Here is a 14,177-nt window from a genome sequence, read left to right on the forward strand (position 1 = left end):
CCGGACCTGCAGGTGAACTAACAGCAGACTACGACATGGAACGGTTGTATGGGTATAGAGTCGAAGGAAACTCTGATTATAGCAATTAGTTGTTAATTGCTTGATCCCCAGAAGGGAACCTCATTTTTTTTATTTATTTATTTATTTATTTTGAATAGTGTGTTACTGTTGGTGGTTTAGTGTAGTTTCCTTAATAAAAAAGTTGGTTCTTGCTCCATAGATTGAACATTTGCGAAGAGTTTGTTTGAATTCCTGCAATGCTCCATTGTTTGCTGACATGGCTGAAGGTATTCCGGGTTTAGATGTGCCATCGGCTTGCATCTTTGAGCTGTTGGATTGTATGCAACACCCAATTGAGCTTCTGATTCAGTGTCTACAGACTTTGACTAGTGTTCCTCCGGGGGGTGCCGGCGTTAGCCGCAACTGCCACGTTCCCGCCATTTGAAAAGTCTATTGAACTGTAGAGTAATTATATGGATCGCTTGGAACAACATTTCCTTGCCCACAGAATCATTAACATTGGCCAGCATCGTGCATTTTTTCTTGCCTATGTGGGTCATGACACTTACTGCTTAGTGCAGCAGTTGCATCCAGAGGTAGAGCCCCATGCTGTCCCTTATGAGCAACTGACCAACAGTTTAGCAGAATATTTTGATGGCCAGGTCCACATCACAGCAGATTGCTACAAGAGTATTTAAACAATAGTTTTGTATTCTGAACAATGTCGAAAGGTTGTTCCTTATGTGGATAAATGAAAAGCAATTGCAAGGCAACACTATTAACAAGAACTTCATTTGTGAGAAGGTGAGAATGATTTTTGCAAACTTTGTTAAGAAGACACCAGGATAATCAGCGACCAAAGAAGTGTTTAAGGGAAGCTGTGGGTGGTTGGAGAAATATAAGAGAACAACCAGCATCCACAGCATTGCAAGGCATGGCGAAGCTCTCAGCTCTAATACAAAGGCAGCATAGTACTTCATCAGCAACTTCAAGACGCTCATAGTTTCTGAGGGTTATCTGCCGCGACAGGATTTTAATTGTGACAAGATAGGTCTATTCTAGAAAAAGATGCTGAAGTGATCGGGGTGCGAACTGTCGTCCATGAAGACGAATGCCTCCCCAATATGCTGCCGATATGGTTGCACTGTCGGTCAGAGGATGGCAGAGGAGAATGCATTGCTCAGTCACAAGCCAATGGAAGACCATCTCACACTGCTATTATGTGCCAATGCAAGTGGCAGTTTGAAAATTAAATTGCTGCTTGTTTATCACTCAGAAACTCCAAGAGCCTTCAAGAAGTTAGGAGGTCCAATAACAAGGCTTGGGTGACACGTGATCTTTTTTGTGGTTAGATCAATGAAGTGTTTGGTTCTTTGCTGGAATATTATTTGCTCGAGATGAATCCACCACTCCACGTCTTTCTTGTTATGGACAATGCTCCTACCCATTCTCCAATCCTACAAGATCACCTTCTTGATGAATTCCAAATTGTCAAGATCCAATTTCTGCCTCCCAACACCACTCAATTACTCTAGCAACAAGAAACACCCCCCCCCCCCTCCCTTTGTGCCTGTTGAAGGAGCAGCCGCATATCCTCCCACAGGGCGGATGGGCAGTCCGAACGGCCGGTCTCCACACTGAGTCACTGAGTCTCCATCTCACGCAACATGAACACATTACACCTGCCACTCACCCTGCGGTGAGGGTGGATCCACCGCCTCGGCACACTGCAAGGTGCCTCAGCAGCTGAGCCTGTACGCGCAAAAAGCAACACCTGAGGTGACACACCAAATTCTTCGCCATAACTACACACTGACACAATAGCCTGAAGGCTGCTAACCATGGCCAAAAGCTTCCACTGATCACTAACTGCAGGCACCTCTTCTTGTGTCCCCACATCGCATGCACGTCTTGTCCATACTACTAGGATGGATAACTATAAAAGCCCACACGGAAAGGTAAATACATAGCTCACTAACTTTCCTGACATGCTATCAATGCAGGCTGATGCTTTAGTGAGCTCTGTAGCAGGCCAATGAAAAGAAATGAGACTGTGCTACAGACTATGCAAATCTACACTTTAGTTACCGAAATGGGAGATTACACCTCTTAAATACAAAAATATGCATGGAATTTAAGAATTAAACTATGTATGTAATTCACCTGCATTTGTAGGTAAATTTCAACTGTGGTGTTAGATTATATGTTTTAATATTTCTGATTAGCAATTATCACTTTTTGGATTAAATGATGATGATGAAAAGCTGAATTGGACTGCAGCACAGTTAATATAGAACATACATTTTGCAATAATTGTTTAAATAGTAATTATGACCATAATGAAAATAAAATGGGCATGGGCAGAACATATAGCTAGGCAAATGGACAGTAGGTGGACAATGGAAATTCTTTGTTGTATTCCAAATACCAGCTGATACGAAAAGACCAAGACAATGCGGATACGGAGGGTTAGTAGATGGTGTTAGAAATGCAGGAGAAAGGTGAATGTAAATAAATAGCTGAAGACTGTGATATGTGGTGAAGTCTAGAGAAAGCCTTTATCCACTAGTGGCTATCAAATGGATACCACTGCTGATGTTGCAAATATTAGCATGTAGGCAGACAGGAAACTTCAAAGCTCTGTATGGAGTGATGTGGAATGTATTGATGACAAACGGCATTTTCTGTTTTTTGGGTTAGCATTAACACAGAGGGTTAATGAGTTTGATTTTGTTCATGTTTTGTGTGGACGTGTAGATATGGCAATAGCTGATGGTGGACTAGTGCCTGTATCACTAGAATCTCCTGACTAACTGGTAAGGTTTTCTCATTAATTTACTGGTCATAAATTAACCATAAGACTAATTTAATAGTGTGATTCTTGAGTTTCTCCCGGCGTATTTGATAATCAAAATATCCACGGGTATGCTGCCGGTCTATAGTGTCCAACGGGCACAATATTTCGGCGATCAAACATGTCGCCATCATCAGGTGAACTGACGGACTGAGCTCCTGTGAACGTACCGGCACGGAGATCCGTACGCTATGGCTGCTCAGAGGGAACTGGGTTCGGTCGCGGCGGCGGCCGATTTAAATACCCTCCGCCCGCGGCGCGCTCCCTCCGCCGTCCGCGCCCAGCGCCACGGTCGCGCGGTGGAACAGCTTGCGACGGCGTCTGAGATGACGTCGGTGTGATGGCTCTGTCCGCCGTGGTCGTCACAACTATACGTCTGCTCGATTTACTCTTGATTAACCCGATCGCTGGTCCCCAAGCCTTGCTAAGATTATAGCCACAGTCCCGGTTTATGAGGTCGTCATTGGTGCGAATTTCGATGGCCTCTCTAACAACGCTGTCCCAGTATCTCGACGTCTGTACCAGAATCCTCGTGCGGTCATACTCCATGGTGTGATTTTCCGACAAACAATGTTCAGCGACCGCCGACTTGCTCGGATACATCAGTCGAGTGTGCCTCTGGTGTTCACGGCATCGATCCTCGACGGTACGCATCGTCTGACCAATATACGACTTGCCACATTGACACGGAATCTGGTACACGCCGGCCTTCCTCAAACCGAGGTCATCTTTGGCGCTCCCCACCAGTGCACGAGTTTTATTTGGAGGACAAAACACAGTTCCGACCCGGTGTTTCTTCAGAATGCGGGCGATTTTCCCCGAGAGTGCGCCTGTGTATGGAATAAATGCAGTGCCTACCTCCTCCCTCGTGACTTCATCCATCTCAACAGGTTGTGCTGCAGTGGTTGGGCGGAGAGCACGTTGAATCTGCCACTCTGAGTACCCATTTTTTCGAAATACAGTTCTCAGATGTTCCAATTCCTGGGGTAGACTCTCTGCGTCAGATAGTGCGCGCCCTATGTACTAGAGTTTTAAGTACCCCATTCCTCTGTGAAGGGTGGTGGCAGCTGTCTGCATGCAAATACAGATCAGTGTGCGTAGCCTTCCGATACACCCCATGACCTAGGGTGCCGTCAGCCCTTCTCTTGACCAAGACGTCAAGGAAAGGTAATTTACCCTCCGTTTCAGTCTCCATAGTGAATTTGATGTTGGGGTGTATGGAGTTTAGATGTGTAAGGAAGTCAAGGAGTTTATCCATACCATGTGGCCAGATGACGAACGTGTCGTCCACGTAACGGAAAAAGCAAGTAGGTTTCCATACGGATGACGACAGGGCTTCCTCCTCGAAGTTCTCCATGTACAAATTCGCTACCACCGGTGAGAGTGGGCTACCCATGGCGACTCCCTCCGTTTGTTCGTAGTATTCTCCATTAAAAAGAAAATACGTGGAAGTCAAGACATGCCTAAAAAGTTCAGTGGTCTTCTCATCAAACTTCTGACTAATCAATTCTAGTGACTCTCGCAGGGGTACCCTCGTAAACAAGGAAACGACATCAAAACTCACCATGATATCTGACTCATCCAACCTGAAGCTATCAAGGCGTTTAACAAAATCCACGGAATTACGGATGTGATGAGGGCATTTACCCACATAAGGACTTAATATTCCCGTCAGGTATTTGGCCAACAAATATGTAGGTGCCCTGATGTTGCTGACAATGGGGCGTAATGGTACCCCCTCTTTGTGAACCTTCGGGAGTCCATATAGTCTAGGCGGTACCGGACCTTGGGGTAACAATTTCTTAGCGTCACCCTCCGGTAAATCTGCGTCTTTGAGAAGCGCCCTCGTCTTGTTCTCCACCTTCTTTGTAGGGTCAACGCTGACCTTCCGGTAGGAATCGTCATTTAGCAGGCTCTGCATCTTATCAGTGTAGTCCTTATGGGAGACAACAACTGTAGCATTGCCTTTGTCAGCTGGTAAGACAACAATTTCAGAGCGCTCCCTCAGATCACGAATGGCCGCCCTCTCTTTACTGCTGATATTTGACTTCATCGGCTTGGATTTCGTCAACGCACGACAAGTTTCACGACGTATTTCCTCGGCTGATTCTGGCGGAAGTCGAGCTGCAACCTGTTCAACAGCACTAACAATTTCTGCGACCGGAGTGAACTTGGGGGTGGGAGCGAAGTTGAGACCTCTCTGCAAAACCGAGACCGCATCATCACTCAACACCATGCCACTCAAATTGATGACAGTCTTGCACGGAACCTGCAGGGATGGTTTGTCAAGGAGACGTGAGAACTTAGCTGTTTGACGTCCTGTAGCCTTCTTATGGGCGGAATCAGCTGACACCCAGGTGACACCATCAATCCAATCCCAGGAACAAGAAGTGAACTTACTAGCCAGTTGCAAATGTAGTTTGAGTAATTCCTGTGAGATAAACTCAAGGCTCCGGCGGGTGAATTGCACTCTCTCACGTACCAATGCGAGGCTGGCTCGTTTCTTGATTCTTTTAGCTGCTGCAGAATCGATGTGATGCATAACCTTAGCAAAATTTGGAACAACATTCTCGGAACGACATCTCTTTAGAAAGGCAAGAGTACTTAGCAAACGACATCTACGGTGGCGCAACTTTTCAAATTTCTTCATGCTGCGATACATCTCCTCCCCGTAAAGGTGTATGATGTGATTCTTGAGTTTCTCCCGGCGTATTTGATAATCAAAATATCCACGGGTATGCTGCCGGTCTATAGTGTCCAACGGGCACAATATTTCGGCGATCAAACATGTCGCCATCATCAGGTGAACTGACGGACTGAGCTCCTGTGAACGTACCGGCACGGAGATCCGTACGCTATGGCTGCTCAGAGGGAACTGGGTTCGGTCGCGGCGGCGGCCGATTTAAATCGGCCGCCGCCGCGACCGAACCCAGTTCCCTCTGAGCAGCCATAGCGTACGGATCTCCGTGCCGGTACGTTCACAGGAGCTCAGTCCGTCAGTTCACCTGATGATGGCGACATGTTTGATCGCCGAAATATTGTGCCCGTTGGACACTATAGACCGGCAGCATACCCGTGGATATTTTGATTATCAAATACGCCGGGAGAAACTCAAGAATCACATCATACACCTTTACGGGGAGGAGATGTATCGCAGCATGAAGAAATTTGAAAAGTTGCGCCACCGTAGATGTCGTTTGCTAAGTACTCTTGCCTTTCTAAAGAGATGTCGTTCCGAGAATGTTGTTCCAAATTTTGCTAAGGTTATGCATCACATCGATTCTGCAGCAGCTAAAAGAATCAAGAAACGAGCCAGCCTCGCATTGGTACGTGAGAGAGTGCAATTCACCCGCCGGAGCCTTGAGTTTATCTCACAGGAATTACTCAAACTACATTTGCAACTGGCTAGTAAGTTCACTTCTTGTTCCTGGGATTGGATTGATGGTGTCACCTGGGTGTCAGCTGATTCCGCCCATAAGAAGGCTACAGGACGTCAAACAGCTAAGTTCTCACGTCTCCTTGACAAACCATCCCTGCAGGTTCCGTGCAAGACTGTCATCAATTTGAGTGGCATGGTGTTGAGTGATGATGCGGTCTCGGTTTTGCAGAGAGGTCTCAACTTCGCTCCCACCCCCAAGTTCACTCCGGTCGCAGAAATTGTTAGTGCTGTTGAACAGGTTGCAGCTCGACTTCCGCCAGAATCAGCCGAGGAAATACGTCGTGAAACTTGTCGTGCGTTGACGAAATCCAAGCCGATGAAGTCAAATATCAGCAGTAAAGAGAGGGCGGCCATTCGTGATCTGAGGGAGCGCTCTGAAATTGTTGTCTTACCAGCTGACAAAGGCAATGCTACAGTTGTTGTCTCCCATAAGGACTACACTGATAAGATGCAGAGCCTGCTAAATGACGATTCCTACCGGAAGGTCAGCGTTGACCCTACAAAGAAGGTGGAGAACAAGACGAGGGCGCTTCTCAAAGACGCAGATTTACCGGAGGGTGACGCTAAGAAATTGTTACCCCAAGGTCCGGTACCGCCTAGACTATATGGACTCCCGAAGGTTCACAAAGAGGGGGTACCATTACGCCCCATTGTCAGCAACATCAGGGCACCTACATATTTGTTGGCCAAATACCTGACGGGAATATTAAGTCCTTATGTGGGTAAATGCCCTCATCACATCCGTAATTCCGTGGATTTTGTTAAACGCCTTGATAGCTTCAGGTTGGATGAGTCAGATATCATGGTGAGTTTTGATGTCGTTTCCTTGTTTACGAGGGTACCCCTGCGAGAGTCACTAGAATTGATTAGTCAGAAGTTTGATGAGAAGACCACTGAACTTTTTAGGCATGTCTTGACTTCCACGTATTTTCTTTTTAATGGAGAATACTACGAACAAACGGAGGGAGTCGCCATGGGTAGCCCACTCTCACCGGTGGTAGCGAATTTGTACATGGAGAACTTCGAGGAGGAAGCCCTGTCGTCATCCGTATGAAAACCTACTTGCTTTTTCCGTTACGTGGACGACACGTTCGTCATCTGGCCACATGGTATGGATAAACTCCTTGACTTCCTTACACATCTAAACTCCATACACCCCAACATCAAATTCACTATGGAGACTGAAACGGAGGGTAAATTACCTTTCCTTGACGTCTTGGTCAAGAGAAGGGCTGACGGCACCCTAGGTCATGGGGTGTATCGGAAGGCTACGCACACTGATCTGTATTTGCATGCAGACAGCTGCCACCACCCTTCACAGAGGAATGGGGTACTTAAAACTCTAGTACATAGGGCGCGCACTATCTCTGACGCAGAGAGTCTACCCCAGGAATTGGAACATCTGAGAACTGTATTTCGAAAAAATGGGTACTCAGAGTGGCAGATTCAACGTGCTCTCCGCCCAACCACTGCAGCACAACCTGTTGAGATGGATGAAGTCACGAGGGAGGAGGTAGGCACTGCATTTATTCCATACACAGGCGCACTCTCGGGGAAAATCGCCCGCATTCTGAAGAAACACCGGGTCGGAACTGTGTTTTGTCCTCCAAATAAAACTCGTGCACTGGTGGGGAGCGCCAAAGATGACCTCGGTTTGAGGAAGGCCGGCGTGTACCAGATTCCGTGTCAATGTGGCAAGTCGTATATTGGTCAGACGATGCGTACCGTCGAGGATCGATGCCGTGAACACCAGAGGCACACTCGACTGATGTATCCGAGCAAGTCGGCGGTCGCTGAACATTGTTTGTCGGAAAATCACACCATGGAGTATGACCGCACGAGGATTCTGGTACAGACGTCGAGATACTGGGACAGCGTTGTTAGAGAGGCCATCGAAATTCGCACCAATGACGACCTCATAAACCGGGACTGTGGCTATAATCTTAGCAAGGCTTGGGAACCAGCGATCGGGTTAATCAAGAGTAAATCGAGCAGACGTATAGTTGTGACGACCACGGCGGACAGAGCCATCACACCGACGTCATCTCAGACGCCGTCGCAAGCTGTTCCACCGCGCGACCGTGGCGCTGGGCGCGGACGGCGGAGGGAGCGCGCCGCGGGCGGAGGGTATTTAAATCGGCCGCCGCCGCGACCGAACCCAGTTCCCTCTGAGCAGCCATAGCGTACGGATCTCCGTGCCGGTACGTTCACAGGAGCTCAGTCCGTCAGTTCACCTGATGATGGCGACATGTTTGATCGCCGAAATATTGTGCCCGTTGGACACTATAGACCGGCAGCATACCCGTGGATATTTTGATAATTTAATAGTGTCCAATATATAAGGCTGCAGCACACAGGTAGCAAATGATACGGCTGTTATAAGCAGCGCAAAGGTAGCACCTGGGGGTGGAAAGAGAAACTCACAAACAACAATACTGTCACATGACTGCTTCCTGTGAAAAATGCTAGACACTATGAGAATTCATAAGAAAGTAAACATGAACAGTTTGAGTGAAGAACTGACAGCACAATACAATGCAGTACAGTTACATTCTGCTATGTAAGTGCATTTTCATGCAACAGTTTGGAGTCTATACTAAGTCGCAACTATACATTCTGTCAGTAAAGAGGAGTTCTGAAACTAAATGTTAAAGTAACTAACACAAAATAATTCACAACTGATGTCTGCCTTCCACTATTTTGAGGGAGTCTCAGTTACCACTCACAAAACTGAGCTTTTGCAAACAGTAGCGAGACTTGACAGTATGTCACTTCCTGATTTCAAACTTGTATTTTGCTAAAAGTAACACCAGAATCAGCTCTGTGAGTTGTCACAAAAAATTTATATGCAATGGTAAAGCTGTTAAGTCCATACTGAAACACCTTGTATAATGCACAGTAATGTAAAATTTTGCTTTCAGTGTACATTTGACTGTAGCTCGGTCAAAATAGGAAACTGACTGAAAGCTAGTTGTTAACATAACTGCTACCACAGCAACGGCCAATCAGCTGGTCACACCTTCTATTTTGTCTCCCTCTTGTCACATTGCTCTGCTACCTCATGTGCCAGTTGCCATGTCAGCTACAGACAGCACTTGCAGCTGGTAACGTAACAACTGTGATTCGTTTTCATTGTTTCTCTGTGTGTTCTGTTTATTTTATGAAACAGAATGTTCTATACTAGCTGAGAAAATGCGCAAGAAAGTGATAAGACTTACCATCATGCTAAGCAAACCCATTACTGCACATTAATGGGTTACATGTGAATATACCTGCAATGGAAATACCTGTCTGTTGTCACAGAAGTGACACTGTCTGTGCAGACAACTAGCAACATTCACCCCTTCCACGCTCACCTGTCAATCACCCTGTTACTTTGATTCAGGTATAAAATGGTAACAACTTATTTCTTTGGCATTTATTGTTTGTTTCTGTAATCTTCTGGGACTGCTGCGTAATAAATGTCTTTCAAGGACATAATACACTTATATACCCAGTTATGCTGCTACGATTATTACTTTTATTTGGCTATAGTCCTATACCAGCTACATAGCAATCATTAACTTACATGTAATGGAACATCTTACAAATTTTTGTACGTTTGTTGTAGTGCAAGTGTGTTACTTATGAATAATATGATTTTACATACATTTTCTAGTCCTGACTTCCATGCAATATCATTGTTTCGGTTGCTGTCTATTTGCTATTGATTATATTTTATGTTAATGTAGCAATAGTAATCAGTTCTGTAGTATGTTCTGACATTTTTCTTTCTGCAGTGGTCAGGAATAAATCTTAGTCTGTTGTTGACATTTAGTGACAACAGTTGTGAGAAATGATCAGCGATTCGTTATTTCTGTTGCTGTCTATGTGTTAACTGATTTCATTCTTTTTTTGTTATTCTAGTTGCAATCTATTGTATGTTATGGTCTGAGATTTCATTAATCATGGTCAGAAATAAACTTTCTTCCCAGTCGAAACTTTGTGACAGCAATTATTTTAGATGATCTACAATATTGTATGGTTACATTTGCTTATTGAAATTTCTACCAGCAATGTGATTGGGTTATACTGAATGGATATCTGTGGTGTTGTGTTATTTAAGATAAATTTAGTCTCTGGTTGAATTATGGTTTATCCGGGATCTTGGTGGATAACACAAGTTAAGTTTTTGATAAAGTGTTTATATTGTAGGTTGGTTTGTTCATTGAGAATTAGATGTGAATAATTTCAAGTTTGTAAATATATCTCAATTTCCTGCAATAGATTCATTACCAGTCCTTTTGGTGTTACATGTAGATGAATACAGAGATACACTGAGATATATTTATACACATGAGATTATCCACATTTAATCCTCTATGCATGAGCTGATCTATAATATACACATTTTATCGAAAATTTTTACTGTCATTATCCACCAAGATCTTGGATAAACTATAATATAACCAGAGACAAAATTTATCTTAAATAACACAACACCACAGATATCCATTCAATATAACCCAATCACATTGCTGGTAGAACTGTCAATAAGCAGATGTAACCACACAATATCGCTGATCATCTGACATAATTGCTCTCATAAAATTTCAACCGGAAAGTAAGTTTATTTCTGACCATTATTAATAAGACATCAAAACATAACAAACAACAGGTTACTACTAGAAGAACAATGAAAGAATATAATCAGTAAAGAAATAGTCAGCAACAGAAATCACAAAATCATTGATCATCTGTCATGAATGCTGTTAATAAATGTCAACTACAGACTAAGATATAATTCTGACCACTATTACAAGAAGTGTCAGAACATACTACAAAACTGATTGCTATTGCTACATTAACATAAAAATATAATCATTAACAAATAGACAGCAACAGAAACAACAATACTGCATGGAAGTCAGGACTAGAAAATGTACGTAAAATCATATTATTCATAAGTAACTCACATGTACTACAACAAATGTACCAAAATTTATAAGATTTTCTATTACAGATAACCTGATGATGGTTTTATAGCTGAGATGAGCCTATAGTTCAAATAAAAAGAACATTCATAGCAGTGTAACTAGCTATATAAATATATTATGTTTGTTTTTCTTTGCTCATTGCCATAATTTTCAATTGTCAGTATTTGTGGTGTTATTGTTTTATTTCTCTTCAATTTTTTGTTAACATTTAACAAAGTGAAACATTTCTAATTGGAAAAATGTATATTACACTGAATACCTATCAATCCTTATTCGATGTTCCTGTCTGCCACTAAATACCTCTTCTATGTGGTGAGTAGCAATCTATCCTTTTCATATTGTATTATTGCATTCTGAATTTTAAACTGTCTGATTTTTCAATTATAGTAACTCCATCGGAGATATAATAACCTAACCATCAGTGCAATATCAATGACAGATGTAAGATTGGAAACTCTCTTCCCACCTTATGGAAAAGACTAGTAGATCTCCCTCAGGTCAATAATTTTCTAATTCCTGCATACTTTTAGTTGTTATTCATCTACAAGGGAAAGTTATTTTTATACACAACAAATATTTGCTACTAAATTAGGGCATGAAATATTTTAAAACTGAAGCCAAAATACCTGAAAATAGCCATGGTGCCTCAGACTTTCAACAAACGTATGCCAACTTCGGCCACTGAACATTTCTCCACTTGTGTCAGGTACACTCGGAGGCTTGGCCTGAGAAGCAAGTATCTCAACCCCACAAGCCTAAAACAAATAATTATGCTCACACATGAGAAATATTTTGAAAAATAATTGAAAAAGCAGAGAATGTTAAGTATAATCTATAGGAAAGTTCTGGCAGAATGTAAATAGTTTTGGATTAAAAGAGACCACTTACTGAAAAGCAATCTTGAGTACATACACAAACACGCATGCACACCACCTATGCCCCTCCATGGCACTGGCTAGATGCTCAGCATTGTGTGTCTACCCAGCACCATGTAGGGCACAGGAGAGAGAGAGAGAGAGAGAGAGAGAGAGAGAGAGAGAGTGCGTGTGTGGCATGGGTCGAAGACAAGTGACTTTCATAATACATGTATACAGATCCACCTTAATAACGATTAGGATCACCACAATATCACAGAACTGAGAGATACCATGAAATTACAAAAACAGATGTACTACACCGTATTGATTCTTGATATTGCTTTTTGATGGTTATACAGTAACAACATTGGCCTGTATAAATTATGACAGGAACTCTGTTATTTAAAAATGAGTAAAACCTATATTAGTGAAAATGCACCAGTAAATGTGTCAGCATATGACAATGTAGTATCATTGAAGTATTGAATGTAACAGCATCGAAGCATTATACCAATGAGGCATGTGGCATTTCACAACATAAGATAAATAGTATTTCAGCTGCAATGCTTGGAAAACCTGACAAGTTACAGGAATTTACCACTTTTAAAATAAATACTAATAACAAAAACACCAAAAGAAGTTTCTTTCGTGCAACGTGTTACTTATATTTAAAAATGGTTAATAATAATAATAATAATAATAATAATAATAATAATAATAATAATGATATAAGAAACTAAAATTCAGTAATGTGTGACCATTATTATCTGTAGGTCACTCCTTGCAATGACTTGGTTAAAAATAACTGTTTACCGTATTTACTCGAATCTAAGCCGCACTTTTTTTCCGGTTTTTGTAATCTAAAAAATCGCCTGCGGCTTAGAATCGAGTGCAAAGTAAGCTACACAGGCATGCTTTGCAGGCACAAAGATAAATACTAGCGCCAAAACCTCTGCGTCAGTAAATAAATAAAAAAAAAAGGTGGAAGACGAGCTTTTTTTCTCCGCCCCGAGTTGCGACCATTGCATTTTCATACATTATCCAATGAAGTAAATACAAATGCCGTATTGTTCATCTTCGAATGTAGCAGCATATCAATGTACTACAAAAATCCGACTGGCAAGACTATTTGGGACGTTTGTCAATATGGCCAACTCTATGTTCCGAATTTTTTCCTACCTGTGAGAAGAGATGGTTGCTAATAGGAACTTTTTTGTGAATCACATGCAGTATTCTCTTCACCATAAGAATAATAAGAATATAAACATTCTGCCATGTATTCTTTTGTGTTTGCTGCTATCTTGTTTAAATCCTGCTGCCTAATAAACTACGAAACTAGAGTGAGACAACAGCAAATGCGGAAGAATATACATATTATGTCATGTTTACATTTGTATTATTCTTATGCCTAATAGTGATACAGTCAGAAATGAAGCACGGCAATTGACTAGATTTTTAAATCTAAGATGACTCTAATTTCTGTGCAGAATGTAATGTACTAAAGAGGCGTCTGCAAAGATTTTCAAACGGAGAAAAAGTTTCGCTAAACTCTTGTTCAGAACATCATACGCATTCTATTATTTGGTTCTTGTTGATCATTATCAAAGAAAGCAGCAGTGTAAGTAACAACAAATAGCAGTCTCTTGCCATTGTCTCACTAATGAGACGATTCCTCTCTCTCTCTCTTTTTAATTTTAAGCGGCGGAAGCGTGCACAAAAGCAAGCTATGCCGCGAGCGACGACAGGCCATAAACACTCATTATCAGAATGCGACAAACAATGCATGACACAGCACAGTAATGCATTTTCAGCTTAGAGTGACGTAAACACCTATAACAAAGAGAACGGCACTTATCAGATCAAAGCAAAATAAGCAATCAATTCAAACCAGACAAAGCACGTGAAAAGGAAGGGTACCCGTATAAATACGGATGGAGCGCCTGACGCATAGCAATGGCTACCTGGTAAAGCTTAACTGCTAAGCTTACGACTGGAACCAAACTACTGTAGCTGTATCGTCATTCATTCGACCTAAATTGTGTCTCATATTA

General features: G+C 42.5%; 1 protein-coding gene across 1 annotated transcript in view; it reads right to left on the bottom strand.

Moving 5' to 3' along the window:
* LOC126175772 (protein ecdysoneless) overlaps positions 1–14,177 on the bottom strand; it is an 85,410-nt gene that overhangs the window by 25,796 nt on the left and 45,437 nt on the right. The window contains exon 7 of the mRNA XM_049922742.1: positions 11,896–12,024. Within this exon, the coding sequence (XP_049778699.1) occupies positions 11,896–12,024 (129 nt within the window). The remainder of the gene's footprint in view (positions 1–11,895; positions 12,025–14,177) is intronic.

Source organism: Schistocerca cancellata, chromosome 3, assembly GCF_023864275.1.
Source record: "Schistocerca cancellata isolate TAMUIC-IGC-003103 chromosome 3, iqSchCanc2.1, whole genome shotgun sequence".
NCBI lineage: Eukaryota > Metazoa > Arthropoda > Insecta > Orthoptera > Acrididae > Schistocerca > Schistocerca cancellata.